The 14,395-nt window shown below is 56.0% G+C and overlaps 1 protein-coding gene across 5 annotated transcripts in view; it reads left to right on the top strand.

Moving 5' to 3' along the window:
* The window catches only part of MED15 (mediator complex subunit 15), a 63,434-nt gene that overhangs the window by 44,183 nt on the left and 4,856 nt on the right, over positions 1-14,395 (top strand). For 3 of the 5 annotated variants that reach the window (XM_057526372.1, XM_057526373.1, XM_057526376.1), the window contains 4 exons: positions 1,056-1,268; positions 7,097-7,311; positions 8,184-8,522; positions 9,594-9,722. In XM_057526372.1, the coding sequence (XP_057382355.1) occupies positions 1,056-1,268; positions 7,097-7,311; positions 8,184-8,522; positions 9,594-9,722 (896 nt within the window). The remainder of the gene's footprint in view (positions 1-1,055; positions 1,269-7,096; positions 7,312-8,183; positions 8,523-9,593; positions 9,723-14,395) is intronic. The other 2 variants (XM_057526374.1, XM_057526375.1) reach the window with 2 other exon arrangements.

The raw sequence follows: 14,395 nt of genomic DNA on the forward strand, positions 1-14,395 counted from the left end.
TTCTTAAGTTACAAAGTTTCTTTGTAAGTTAAGAATTATTATTCTTTTTTATTTTTTAATTTCAAGGTTTTATCACATGTTGATAAAGCCTAGGTCTGTTGATTTAGCCTAGGTCTCTCTGAGTGAGCTGCCAGTGAAGGGGTTTAGCATATCCCAGTGGCCAACTAAACTCCGACTGCCAGGCGGGGAACCACCCTGGCGGGCTGTTTGTCTTACTGTTGGTGGCACATGCCGCATGCCCAGGCTTGCCTTGGCCGAGCTGGCTGCACCTGCCTGGGGTCTTTTGGCTTGTGCAGCGATTGTTGGCCAGCCAGGGCCGGGGGGTTGGGGGGGTGGGTATCAAGAGTGCTTGGCCAGGAGAACGTGTCTGTTCACCCGGTTCTGTGGCAGGGTGAGCCGGCCAAGCCACACCTGCCTGCAGGTGGCCGTTTGCTGTTACAACAAGAGCCTCTGGCTCCTGCCCCTGGCCCTGGCATTGCTCACTCAGCTGGCGAGCATCTGCGGACCCCTCCCACACACCCTTGTTCTCAGGGGTCTTTCCCGAGAACTGCTACTCAGTGGGGTCCTGCCCAGACTTAGCAGAGATGGGCTTCTGGTGCACAAGGGGACTTGTAACCTCCCTGGGGGATCTGCCCCTGCCCCTTCTTCTCTGGCCCCAGGCTTGGCTTACTGTGAAGAGCCCTTGACCCTTGTTTTCTCTGGATTCCCAGCTGTGTCTCACCCAGCAGGAGGGGCCTATAGCCAGGATGGGTGGGGCCGCCGCCTGCCACCGAGGGCTTGCTCGTCCCTTAGAGTCTGTCAGGACCTGGCATAGGCTAGGCTAGGGTGTGGGCTGTGCTCCCTGCCCAGGAGGTGTCCCAGCCCCTGGGGTGTGGCAGGCAGCTGGGCCGGGACTTGGGGGGCTCCCGGGACTCCGGCCGCTCACCATTTGGGACACTGAGGGTGTCGAGCCTGGAGGTGGGAGGAAGCGTGTGCCCAGGAAGGCCTCATGGCCCACGGAGCCTGGCCCGGTTTGGCGGACACTGCCCTGAGACGCTGCACCCTGTGCCCCGCAGACCCTATGAACGCGCTGCAGAGCCTGACTGGTGGGCCCGCCGCGGGAGCAGCCGGCATTGGCCTACCTGCTCGGGGCCCCGGCCAGCCCCTGGGCGGGATGGGCGGCCTGGGGGCCATGGGGCAGCCGATGCCACTCTCGGGGCAGCCACCTCCCGGCACCTCGGGGATGGCCCCCCACGGCATGGCCGTCGTGTCCACGGCCGCTCCGCAGAGTGAGTACCACGCTTCTCAGAGAACCTGCCGCGCTCTCCACAGGTGGCGCGTTCTCTTCCCAGCCAGGGGTGGGGGTGGTGAGGGGGCGAGAGGAGCTGGGGAAGCTTCAGCCTGCTCTGCCTCCCAGAGGGCGAGGGACACCGAGGCCCTCTTGCCCAGGCTGAGGGAGGACTTGGAGGAGGATGGGGTGGCCTGGGACTCCATCCAAGGGGCTGTGCTTTGTAGTCGAGATAGAAACAGCTCCGTCTCAGGGTGTCCTCAGCCGCGAAGCCCTGTCTGTCCCTTCCAGGGTTGCCCTGGCCCCAGGCCGCCCGGGCTGTGGCTCGCATCCTGATTCCCCTACCGAAGGAGGTGCCTGACCCTCCGCGCAACTGCTCGGGCCAGGAGCAGGGTTGCAGCGCCAGCTGCCTCTGTCCCAGGACCCTCTTTTTTTAAAAATGTATTTATTTAATTTACTTATTTTTGGCTGTGTTGGGTCTTCGTTGCTGTGCACAGGCTTTCTCTAGTTGTGACGAGCGGGGGCTACTCTTTGTTGCGGTGTGCGGGCTTCTCACTGCGGTGGCTTCTCTTGTTGCGGAGCACGGGCTCTAGGCGTGCGGGCTCGGCGGTTGTGGCTCGCGGGCCCTAGAGCACATGCTCAGTAGTTGTGGCGCACAGGCCTAGTTGCTCCGCGGCATGTGGGATCTTCCCAGACCGGGGCTCAAACCCATGTCCCCTGCATTGGCAGGAGGATTCATAACCACTGCATCACCAGGGAAGTCCCCCAGGACCCTCTTGATGGATATTTATGCTTGTAGACTTTTATCTAGTACTGCTAAGTGCTTCAGTACATTTTTCCCCTTATGTAACTTTTTATTTTTGAAATAGTTGAAGAGTCACAGGAAGTTGCAGAATAGCACAGAGTTCCCATGTGCCCTTCCCCCAGCTTCCCCAACGAAAACATCCTAGTACATCACCAAAACCACGACAGTGCTGTCAACTCAGGCAGACTTTATTCACATGTGACCAGTCTTTGCATGCCCTCTTGCGCATTCGCGTGCATGTGTGTGGTTCTGTGAGGTCTTATCATGTGTGGAATGGAGTCAGCACGTGGACCCGTCACCACCAACAGGCTGTCCTGGTGCCTCCTAATAATCACACCCTCCCTCCAACCCAAAGCCCGGCAACTGCTGATCTGTTCTCCGCCTTGGTAATTGTGTCATTTTGCAAATGTTACATAAATAGAATCATGCAATATTTGACTTGTTGAGACTGGCTTTTTTTCACTCGGCATAATGCCCTTGGGAGCCTCCAGGTGGTGTTGGTAATTCCTTCCTGTTCGCTGCTGAGTAATGTTCCCTGGAGTGGCTGGGCCACGCACAGTTCACTTATCCACTCACCCTTGAAGGACATATGGGTTGTTTCAGTTTGGGCTGTTAAACTAAAGCTGCTGTGAATGCTTGTGTACATGTTGTGGTGTTCCCATGTATTCTGTCTCGCGTCCCTCTCAGGAACCCTGTGACGAGGGCAGCCGTGGCCTCGAGCACCCTGTTCTTTGTTGGGTTCCCTGTGTCCGAGTCGCCTTGCCCTTCTCAGAGGCCACATGCATCCTCATTCCCACCCGCTCCTGCACTGACACCTTCTGCCCCCAGACACCCCCTTCCTCCCAGAGCTTCATTTCTCATCCTTACTGACGTCTGGCCGTCTGACGCTTGGCTCAGTGGTTGGTTCTTCATCTCGAGCTCCCGGGTCCCCTCTTGTCAGCGCACCTGTCCCCCCCTCCCTCCCTCCCTCCCTCTCTCTCTCTCTCTCTCTCACACACACACACACACTCACACACACACACACACACACAGAGGCAGGGCGGCTTTCAGAAGGATGTTCTGGCTCCTTTTCACGTTATACTCTGGTGTGCTGGTTGAATTTCTTTTTATCACAGACTTAGATTTTATAATAAAAAATAGTTTTAAGCTGTATGAGTTTAGAATGTCTTGCAATCTGACTCCTGAGACTGTCAGTTCAGCAGCGAAGCTTTGGTGGGCTGTCTTCATCCTCCCTAGTCCGACCTCGGCCTACATCCTGTCTTCAGCTTCCGAGGGGCTTGGTCTTCTGTGTGGCACTAGGGGAAGTTGAAGTGGTCTCTCCTCTCATGTCCTGCTGCTACCTCTACAGAGACCCTCCCTCCCTGCCTGTGACCTCTGGTGGCCTGGTCTACCTGAAATAAGTGTAGTGCTGATGGGTACTTGCTACCCTTTTCTGACACCTCCAAACACCACTGTGTGATGAAGGCTGCTTCAGACCTTAGTTCCACGCCCCCAGAGTGTAGGTCCTGGGTCAGAGGACTCTCAAAGGGCAGCCCAGAGCCTGCTGTGCGTCTCCAGGTGACCTGGGTTAGTCACAGGAAACACACACTGCTGACTGTGGATAAGGCTGGGGCTGAGGTACAGGATACTTTTAAACTCTATACTTTTTTGTTTCCTTGATGAATTTTATATCATGTGCATGTAGAACCTACTTTAAAAATAAGCTGTATTTCTGGCTGTTGCTGAGGAGCCCTCTCGCCTTCTGTGTAGACTGTGTTTTGGATTGTTGGGCTGGCAGAAGGTAGGGGCAGCTCTTTGCCCTGCTACGCCTTGGCACGCTGCAAGGTGGGGGAAAGCAATCCTGGGATCCCTCCGTCCAGGATTTGTGCCAGGGCCCTTGGCATCCCCCAGCTCCGCCAGAGCCCGGGGCGGATTGGAGGAGAGTGCTCCCAGTTTAGGCCTGTGGGAATTGCAGATCAGGGTCAGTCATTGAGCACACAAAATCAGCAGGCATGGAAGGAAGCAGACACACCTCAAGGAGGAGCAGAAACAATCACCAGATGTGGAGACGCCCCGCGACATAGCCATTGTTAGATATGGCCTTGGGGTGCTTAAAAAAATAAAGGTTGGACTTCCAAATGAAGGAGCACTGTGATACTGTATCAGGAGTGACCAAACAGATTTGAAAAGTAACCAAGTAGAACTTATAGAGACGAGAAGTAAAGTCATTGAAAGAGGAAAGTGTGAATGAATAAACAGATTAGATACAGCTGAAGAAAGAGTTTGTGAACTAGAAGCTACATTTGAAGACATTACCTAGAATGTAGCCTAGAGAAGAGGCCTCAGGAACAGGAGGGTGAGAAACGTGGAGGATGAAATCAGGAAGTCTGACGGGCATCTAAGTGCAGATGGAAGCACAGAGGGTGTGAGGAGATGATGGCCGATGAAAACCCAGTGGACCACACAGGTTAAATAAGGCATCCATGCCCCAACCTGTTGTGAAACAGCAGGACACCAAAGGCCAGAAGACTATCTCAGAAACAGCCATTTCTGTCAAGGAGCGACAAGCAGACTCAGCAGACTCTGTGATGGAGTCAAGAAGACAGTAGAGGTTGTTAGAGCCCTGAGCACAGAGCTGCCAACAAAGCCGAGGAGGCCTTCACTAAAAGGTTTTTAAGGGCATACTTTTTTTTCCCCTTACCATTTCCTCTTACCTCTCAGATCATCCTTTCCCAAGATGCCAGGTGTAAATAGGAGAAGAAACATTTACCATATAAGGGCATAAACACGCACAAATCTAAGCTAGTGATTCTCAGCAATTTTGCACCCTGGTGGGTGTTTGGCAGTATGTGGAGACAGTTTGGCTGTCACAGCTGGGTGGTGGTGGGGATGCTGCTGCTGGCCTCCAGTGGGCAGAGGCCAGAGATGCTGCTGAGCATCTCCCGTGTACAGGGCAGCCCCCACAGCACGGCGTTGTCTGGCCCAAAGTGTCAGGAGGGGCAAGGCTGGGAATCCTTGGTGTAAACAAAAATTACCTCTGTAAAATAATCCTTAGAGCTACCCTCCACACGTTCCGAGCACTGTTTTGGGTCTGTAATAGATTATTTAATTCTGAGTCCAACGTAGGGGTATGTAGTATAGCTGAGGAAACTGAGGCGCACAGAGCAGTGACAGAGTTGGGATTTGAGTCCAGGTGTCTGGGTCCGAAGCTGTACCCCTGGCCTTTATTCTATCCTGCCTCTTAATATAAGTCTGCTGTGTGGGCATAAGAAGATAAACAGGGACCAAACCAAATGGAGTCAGGAAGGGCGAATATCAAGGATATCAGGTGTATCGTGTGCATGTAAAACCTACTTTAAAAAATATTTAGAGAGGATTCTGAGGTCCTCATATTTGGGAAATAGGTTTAAATGTGGATAAACTTTATACTTTGTTAAATTAAATATGCATGATAAAATTGTAAAAGTCATTGCTAAAACAATAGAAATAGTTGTAAATTCCAAATCCATAGAAAAAAATGGAATGAGACAGAAACGACAAACAAAAATCCAAACGAACAAAAATCAACCCAATCCTCCAACAAAATAGAATTCAGAAGAGGAGAAAAAAAATGTCCATTATACCTCAGTAAAGCTCAAAAAAAAAAAAAAAAAAGAGGAAGAGAAACTTAGAAGGGGAAAGACAGATACAAATAAGTAATTGCAGTAAATGTGAAGGGATAGGCTTTCCTGCTGAGACTGAATGGAAACGTAAGGAGAAGGTACAGCTCTTTAATCCTTACAGGAAACACACCTGAAATAGAAGACACAAAAAGACTTGAAAATAAAAGTTGTGTTGGGCAATTTCCCCTCCCAGTTACTGATAGTTAACCAGACAAAAATAATGAATTTAGAGAGGAGTTGAAGGATGTAGTGAGCAGCTTCATCTAAGCCTGTGGGTGGGAAATGTGCTCACAATGGGTCCTGCGTGGATGTACTCCCCACCCTGACACTCTTCAGAAATTGTGCTGAAGGAGAGAGCCAGTCCTTCTGTGTGGTTTAAAAATGGCAGAGTCATTAGGAATGGAGGTCACCTTAGTAGCTGCTGAGGTGTGGCACCACAAGGGCTCCTGTGGTGTTGGAACTGTGCCAGGTCTTGACCTCCATGGTGACTGAATCTTGCCAGGTGAGAAAATTGTATAGAATTTAAACTACACACTCAGGCAAATGGGCACACATTCTGACTGTTATGGTGTTATACAAAGTGCTACCATTGGGGAAAACTGAGCAAAGTGTACAAAGTGTCTCTGTGTTCCTCCTTTTCATCTTTATTGAAATATAGTTCATGTACCCATATTCACCCACTGGAAGTATACTGTGCAGGGGTGGTCAGTGCACTCACGGCATCAATTTTAAAACATTTTCATCACTTGAAAAGAGACCGGATCACTGAAAATCTTGTGAATGATTGTTTATTTTTATTTATTTGTTTTTAATTTTTTGGCCACGCTGCACGGCCTGTGGCATCTTATTTCCCTGAGCCTGGATCAAACCCATGCCCCCTGCAGTGGAAGCATGGAGTCTTAACCACTGGACCACCAGGGAAGTCCCTGAATGATTGTTTGTATCAGCATTATTTATAACTACCAAAAAGTGGAAACAACCCAGATGTCCATCAGCTGATGGACAACACAAAATGTGGGAAATCCATACAGTGGAGTATTATTTGGCAACAAAAAGAAAGGGAATACTGATCCATGCCACAGTGTGGGTGAACCTTGTAAACGCGATGCTGAGGGGAAGGAGCCAGTCACAAAAGATCCCAGTTGTGAGATTCTGTTGATACGAAGTGTCCAGAGCAGGTGGTTCCATTGAGACGGGAAGCAGATCACTAGTTGCTGGGTCCCAGGCCTCTTGACTGGCCTGTTCTTTCCTGCTCATGACTACCGTGATTCACTCTATAGTAAGTTCTGTCCTGTCATCGTCACCCCTGTCCCTCCCGCGCTGGCGGGGGTGGCGCCTTCCCCGCTGCACCCAGTGCGAGTTCCCCGACCCGTCTGTCCCCAGCCCAGCTGCAGCTCCAGCAGGTGGCGCTGCAGCAGCAGCAGCAGCAGTTCCAGGCACAGCAGCAGGCAGCGCTGCAGCAGCAGCAGCAGCAGCAGTTCCAGGTGCAGCAGAGCGCCATGCAGCAGCAGTTTCAGGCCGTGGTGCAGCAGCAGCAGCTCCAGCAGCAGCAGCAGCAGCAGCATCTGATCAAGTTGCATCATCAGAACCAGCAGCAGGTACTAGGCGCCGTCGTTCTGGCCCCTGGCCTTCTCCAGGGCCCACAAGCCTGGGACAGGAAGGAGTGGGCCTACTGTGTGCTGGGGGATGGATCAGGTGGCTCCTGGTGCAGGCAGCTCATGTGAGAGTCTGCCCAGGCCAGAGTGAGGCTACCCTTCACTCATAGCACGGCCTGGACCGCCACATGGGCGTGCGTCCTCTGAGCACACGCAGGCCTCCTGACCTGTCCCTGAGTATTCGGTGTCTGGACGCTGCACTAATCGAGCCCTGCCTAGTGTCCCGCAGGGATGGCCATGTCACATTAGGAGCCCTGCTTACAAGAAAACCGTTTCTCACGCGCGTGCTCTGCAGTCAACGCCCTGACGGGTTAAGCGTCTTTTGTCAGGCCTGTTCTGGGTTGAGGGAGGGAAGCCCTGAAGGGCCCCCTGCTCTTTCCCACCTGCTCCAGGCCTTGGTTTATGCCTCCTTTTCCCGAGGCCTCTCCAGGATCTTGGAGGCCCCTCTCCCAGGGCTGACAGTGAATCTTCAGCCCCGCTTTTCCTCCTCACCCTGAGGCTGGTCCTGTGACCACTCTAGGGACCAAACAAGCATCCTTGGAGAGGCTTTGGAGATGTGCGGTCAGCTGAACCTTGCCCGGCTTCTCTGGTGCTGCGCCTATATGTGACTCCTTACCAAGCCCTCCAGACCCTTCCCTGGACCCTTCCTTTGTCCTCTCAGGCCTAGAGATGGGCCAGCGTCTGGTGGCCAGGGCACAGGTGCACGCTTGGTGCCCTCGGTGTCCCTCTGCCACCCGGGAGAGCAGCCTGGGCAGACTTCCCAGCGCAGGATTCCAAGGCCGGAGAGGTGATGGGTGCTGCTTGTTCCACTCCAGATGCAGCAGCAGCAGCAGCAGCAACTCCAACGGATGGCACAGCTGCAGCTGCAGCAACAGCAACAGCAACAGCAGCAGCAGCAGCAGGCTTTGCAGGCCCAGCCGCCAATACAGCAGCCCCCAATGCAGCAGCCACAGCCTCCCCCCTCACAGGCCCTGCCCCAGCAGCTGCAGCAGCTGCATCACCCGCAGCACCACCAGCCACCACCGCAGCCCCAGCCGCCGGTGGCCCAGAACCAGCCATCGCAGCTCCCACCTCAGTCACAGACGCAGCCTTTGGTGTCGCAGGCTCCGGCCCTCCCCGGACAGATGCTGTACGCCCAGCCACAGCTGAAACTCGTGAGTACCCAGGGCTCGCACAGCCGGGGCTCTTCTCATGGCGTCTCCTGTGCTGTTGGCGGTCTCTGGGGCGACCTGGCTGTAGATGGCAGGTCCTCTTCTTCCAGCACCGAGACGCAGGTGGCCCTGGCCCCTGCCGGCCCGCACATCCAGATCAGCAAGGGTGCGTGCATTCTGCCAGCTGCTGCATCCAGTGTGCGGTGCCCCTGCTCCCTGGTGGCACCTTGTCTTCCGAGCAGCATGGCTGATTCGGTGGTAGCCACAGGCATTGTAAGATTGTGGATGATTAGATGGACGGCGACACCCGTCTTCTCACTGTTGGGGAGGGGGTGTGTGCCACCTCCCCTGGGCGTCCACGGTGGTCTGCTGACCACCAGTTCTGTTCTGAGCAGAGATCATGACTGTATTTTTGAGGGGGGTATTGATATAAAATACTGTTATATTCAGTCTTATGCATCTGTGTAAAAGCAGAACCAGTCAGTGACATTTACATGAAAGACAAAATATTGTACTGAGTTGGGGGTAGCTGTGTCAAGGGGCCATTTAAATGTTTTTTCAACTCACTTTCTTGGTTTTTGTGGCCTTTTCTATTTGCTGTTCATTGGGTGAAGTGGGGACACGGGCCACACCTGAATCGAGTAGTGGCTGAATAGGAAGCCCCACAGGTGCAGGCTGGAGGTCTGGGGAGGGTCTTGAGGAGGGTCACACCTGTCACCTGGGAGCCAGCTGGCCCTGGTTTCCTTTGAGGAGTCAGGGCTCAGAGTGGGGTTCTCGTAGACCATCAGCGTGCTCTGCTTGCCGCGGTAGCTGGTGGTGGTGTCCCATCGGGGCAGGCGTCTCGCCAGGAGAGACAGGGCTCAGCTGTGCTGACTCAGAGCCAGGCTGGCACGGACACTTTTGATGAGCCGTGGGATGAGGGACAGCCAGTAGCGGGACATCAGCCAGGGAAGTGGCGGCAAGCCCATCCCCCTTCTCGAGGAGAGCTTAGAGACTCTGGCTCCCACAGACGGACGTGGAGGTACTCTACCTTCTGCCCTGGTGGCTCCAGATTGCTGCTCCCTTCCTCCTCAGGTCCGGGCTCCGATGGTGGTGCAGCAGCCGCAGGTGCAGCCCCAGGTGCCGCAGGTGCAGCCCCAGGTGCCACCGCAGACAGCAGTGCCGACGGCTCAGGCCTCCCAGATAGTGGGTCCCGGAGTCCAGGTGAGGGCCCAGAGCTGAGGCTCTGGAGGCGCCGGCCAGTGCATGTCCCCCGCGCTATGGCGAGGGTCCTGGTTGGATCAGGGCCTGTCCCTGGGGACCTTGGGTGGCAGCCCCGCTCGGCCGTGTCTGGGCCCCCGGCTTCACAGGGCTCAGGCTGTTCCCACCTCCTGTGATGCCCCACATCTTCCCTCTTCCCTTCTGCTCCAAAAGGGCATTGGTGAGAGCATCACGATCTCTTCTTGCCTCATCCCTGAGCATGGGGCTGGAGGGATAGTAGCTCTCTAGAAACTGGGAAGAGCACGAGGACGGTGGCATCTGGCTCTGGTGGTCAGCACAGACTTGTACCGTGGCCCCTTGCCCTGCTGATTTGCAGGGCTCACCCCTGTGTGACACATGTGGCCCAGGTCCACCATGCCCACACTCTGCAAATCAGATGTCGATGGGATGGAGGATACCCAGCCTTTCCTAGTAGAGGCCACAGCCTCCTTGGTGTCTGGGGTGGGAGGCTGGGCCTCATGACTTCTCCATAGACGCCCCCCTCACCTATGTCCAGTCCCCGGCCTTGGTTCCTCCTGTCTCCACCCAGCAGTGGCAACACTGATAGTCTGGCTCAGAAGAGCGTTGGCTTTAGACAGAGCCAATGTGCTGCTTGACATGAGACCCCAGGGGCGACCCGGCCACCCCGGTGCTGTGCGGCGCTAGGCTGCCATGCCGAGTGTCCCTGCCGGCTCCTGCCCTGCTCACTCCCCGAGTCCGTTGAGCTCCTTGTCTGGGGCACCGGGCCGTGTGGTAAGCACTGTGTGTTCCCTTAGCATTGGCGGAGGCTCAGAAATGGTCCTTCCTTGTCCCTGCCGCATGGCTGGAGTCCGTGGGAAACACACCATTGGGGGGACCTGTGGCGTTTGGAGGTAGCTCTGTGGTCACTGCACCACATCACCAGCTTGCCCACGTGTGGTCTTAATGTGCAACACACCACGGACATCATGTCTGTAGCTGGGACAGGGCTGGAGGCCTTGTATGACGATGTTGGCGTCCTCCTCTGCCACCACCCTGTGTGTCCCAGCCTCGTCCCCAGGCCTCCTGGGGCTCTCTGCTCTCGGTGTCCTGTGCGGAGTGTGGTCAGAGTTGGGACGGCGGCAGCGGCATGGAGTGACCGCCCAGCCGGCGGAAGCCGCTGCCCTTGCTGCCTCTCAGGTCTGGTAGGAGAGTGGGAGGCTTGGCCCTCTGACCTGGCAGCTTCCGTCCTGAAGCAGAACTTCCCTTTTCACCCCAGTTCTTGGTGTTTGGGAAGCGAGCAGCCGAAGAGTTGCCGTCTTCCAATGGTCCAGGCCCCACCTGCTGGTTCGTAGGCTTCTTGCTTGGGTAGGCGGACTCCCTGCAGCTTCCTAGGCGCCCATCGCTCTCCTGCAGTGGCTGCGGGGGATGCGCTCCATTCCGCATGCCAACCCCTGGGCTGTGCTTCCCTTCCTGGTAGTCACATGCCTTTGCTTCTGCTGAAGGTCCCAGTCCAGCCTGCGTGGGGCTTGGCCGTGGGCTTGATCACTTCGTGGGTAACCTTGATTTGTAACCTTCTGTCCCTTCATGGAGCACGGAGGGCTGACAGCCAGCAGGGCTCAGGCAGGCGTGGGCTCTTCTCCCCAGGTGGGGACTCGGGTAGCTGGGTGGGGAGGAGGCGCCACCACTCATACCTGCAAGCAGGTTTGGTTTTCTGAGGATGCACCTTCAGGGTTTATGGGAGGGGTGCCCACCCCCTCCTGAGTGAGAGGCCAGCCTTGGGCAGAGTGGAAGCGAGGCCTCACCCTGCCTGCAGGGCCGTACTGTGGGTTCCCAAGTCTGGCGCAGGTATATGTGGGGTGCTCGTGCAGGTCCCTGGGGGCCGGTTGGCTGCCTTACTGTGTGGTTCTAGCAGCAGTGGGGTCCCCAGGGTGCGAGGAGACCCCTGAGGGAGAATCTCTGGATTCACAGCCTTTTTTTTGCAACCTCGGTGGCAACAGTGGACAAGACAAGGCTACAGATATTCTGACCCCAAAACTGGAACACAGGTGGTGGCTGTAGAAGGTGGGAGGTTGAGGGGAGTATAAGCAAGGGAAGCATTTCAAGCGGGAGAGCCTGCTTGGCTTCTTTTCTTTCCGGTTCTCTAGGATTTTGTGTGTGGCTTCTTTCTTTTTCACGTTACAACAGAAGTAAAAGGTTGTCCTGTAATTAGAGTCCCTTGGTCAACGGTGCCTTCCGTGGCTGTGTGCTGTTCCTCTTATGAACGTATTCTGCTGTCCTTAATTATTGTCTTGTTCTCGGATCCTGAGGTTACTTCTGGTTTTCTGCTGTTAGCAGTGGTTCATGGCAGGCCCTAGACTGTTTGCTAACATTTCCCAGAGTGACTCATGGGGGCACTTTGAGGCTCTCGATCGTACCAGCTGGTCACCTACCAGGAGGTCGACACACAGACTAGAACTGCCGTGCGGGGCCCACGCATTTGACCTCAGAACGCGGGGTCCAGTGTTGCGGTGTGTGAAAGAGGTGCTGGGATGGGGGCCCAGGTGGCGGCCCCCAGGCCTGGTCTCTCAAGTCTGCCCTCTCAGAGCAGAGGAGGGGGGCCTCATTGTGCGCTTGGTGGTGCTGGGGCCTGATGGGTGGCGGGGCTCACAGCCCGGGCTGGAGTTTTGGATTTGGGTGTTTCAGGAAAATCAGTGAACCCTGTTCTGTATGCCTGGCTCTGACATGAACTCGTGTAGATGAGAGAGATGTCCCCGTCACATCCCTGTCCAGCAGGGGGCTGGACTAGGACTCAGCGGGAGAGCCACACCCCGTGACAGCAGGTGAAAACCAGGACAGGATGTGTCTCCATTTCCCAGCAGCCCCTGTGCTTTGGTCTTCCTGCTTCCTATTCTTCCAGCATTCGGAAGCTTAGCTGTCATTCTCACATTACAGACCCCCTTCCCTGATGTGTGTGGAACAGTGTGTGGAATGGGCTGAGCACACCCCGCGCCCCCTCCCCTCCCACTGGGCCCTCCACCATGGCCGCAGCCAGCGGGGGTGCTCAGGGCCTCCCTGGGCGGGTGTGTGTTGGGAGGAGGAGTCGTGGCCTGGCTCGTCCAATACTGTAGACGTCCGGTGTGTCTCGTTAGGATCTGTGGTCAAGAGAAAACCAGCTTTCCACCTCGGGAGCTCTGTGACCAGAAAACCAGTCTGCAGAGATCAGAGTCAAGCTTTTCATTCCTGATGACTTTGTTTCTCCCAGGAAGAAATAGCGCCTCTTTCACACCACCTGACTGCTTCTGGGCCTCTCTTGCTCTGGAAGGAGCACTGTTGAGCTGCCACGGGGCTTACAGCTGGGCACCCCCAAGTGCAGGGTGGCGCCAGCCAGCCGTGGCCTTTGGGTGCTATCAGCCTCACCCCGGGTGCAGGCAGGGGAGCCCAGCACAGCGCGTGCTCCACCCACTGACGTCCCACTTAGCATCTGGTGGAGTGGGTGGTGGGCTCTTCAGGCAGTGCTTGAGTTTCGACAGACAACAGGAGAACGGCTTCCTGGCCCACACCCTGGAAGTTCTTTTGTTGGTGTGGCTGCAGGACTGTCCATTCCCAGCTCTGCATGAGGGCTGCCTCGCACCCACAGCCATTGCCGGGGTCATGTTGGCATCTGCTGCTGTCTGGGTCACCCCTGGCTTGCAGTGCCTGCTGCATGCGACCCGTTGGTGAGTGTGAGACATGCCTGTGATGCCAGGGGTCTCCCCACAGACCTTTCTTCTGCCTTGGAGCCCTGCCCCAGCGGACTGCGTGGACGTCAGCACCGCCCTAGCCTCACAGATCAGCTCATCCTCCTGGGGTAGATGTTTTGTTTCCCATGGATCAGCCTGGCTCCTTTCGGAACCTGGCTGTGTGGTTTTCATTTAGTTTCATGTTCACGTTGTGAACACACGCAGGCCCTGCTCCAGTGCCATGTCCAGCCTCAGTGTGCAGAGTGAGGGGGGCAGGCTAGAGTCAGTCTGCAGAATTGGACAGGCTGGGAATGGAGGGCGGGGTGTGAGCTGGGCTCCAGGAAGCAGGCTCCGGGGGTGATTCTCAGTGCACAGGAGGTTGCTGGAGTGTGGGGGAAGCTCTGAGTGAAGCTGGCAGGGCCTTTGGGGTGGTCCCCATGTGGCGAGCGGCCGGGCCTTTGTGCACTGTCTGCAGTCTCTGGGCAAGGCTGCTCTGCAGGGCTCATTCCAGGGCCGCTGGGCACAGGGCTGACGGGCAGCTGTCTCCCCGAGCCGTCCGCACTGCCAGAACTGGCATCTCGTGCCTCTCGGGTGGAAAGTAGTTATTTCCACACACCATCGATCTTAGTCCTGGGTGTGTGATTTCCTCCCTCCACATTCTCGGACGAATATGGCATTGTCCTAGTGATGAGAGCAGGGTGGGGACCCCGCTGTGTCCGCCCTGACGAGGACTGCAGGGAGCAGGGTGAGCCTGCCGTGCAGAGAAGGGAGCATGACGCCAAGCCGCTCCCCTCTCCCCTCTCCCAGTGGGGTCTGCTGGTCCCACAGGGGCTGCTCGGCTGCCAGACCGCAGAACCCCAGGCCAAGTGTGCTGGCAGGGGTGACAAGGGGAGACTTTGCTCCCGTCAGGCAGGCACAGGTGGGACACAGAACAAGATGGCGGCGTCCCCACTGCCCTGCAGCTGGGCTTGACCTTGG

This window comes from Balaenoptera acutorostrata, chromosome 13 (assembly GCF_949987535.1).
Source record: "Balaenoptera acutorostrata chromosome 13, mBalAcu1.1, whole genome shotgun sequence".
Taxonomy (NCBI): domain Eukaryota; kingdom Metazoa; phylum Chordata; class Mammalia; order Artiodactyla; family Balaenopteridae; genus Balaenoptera; species Balaenoptera acutorostrata.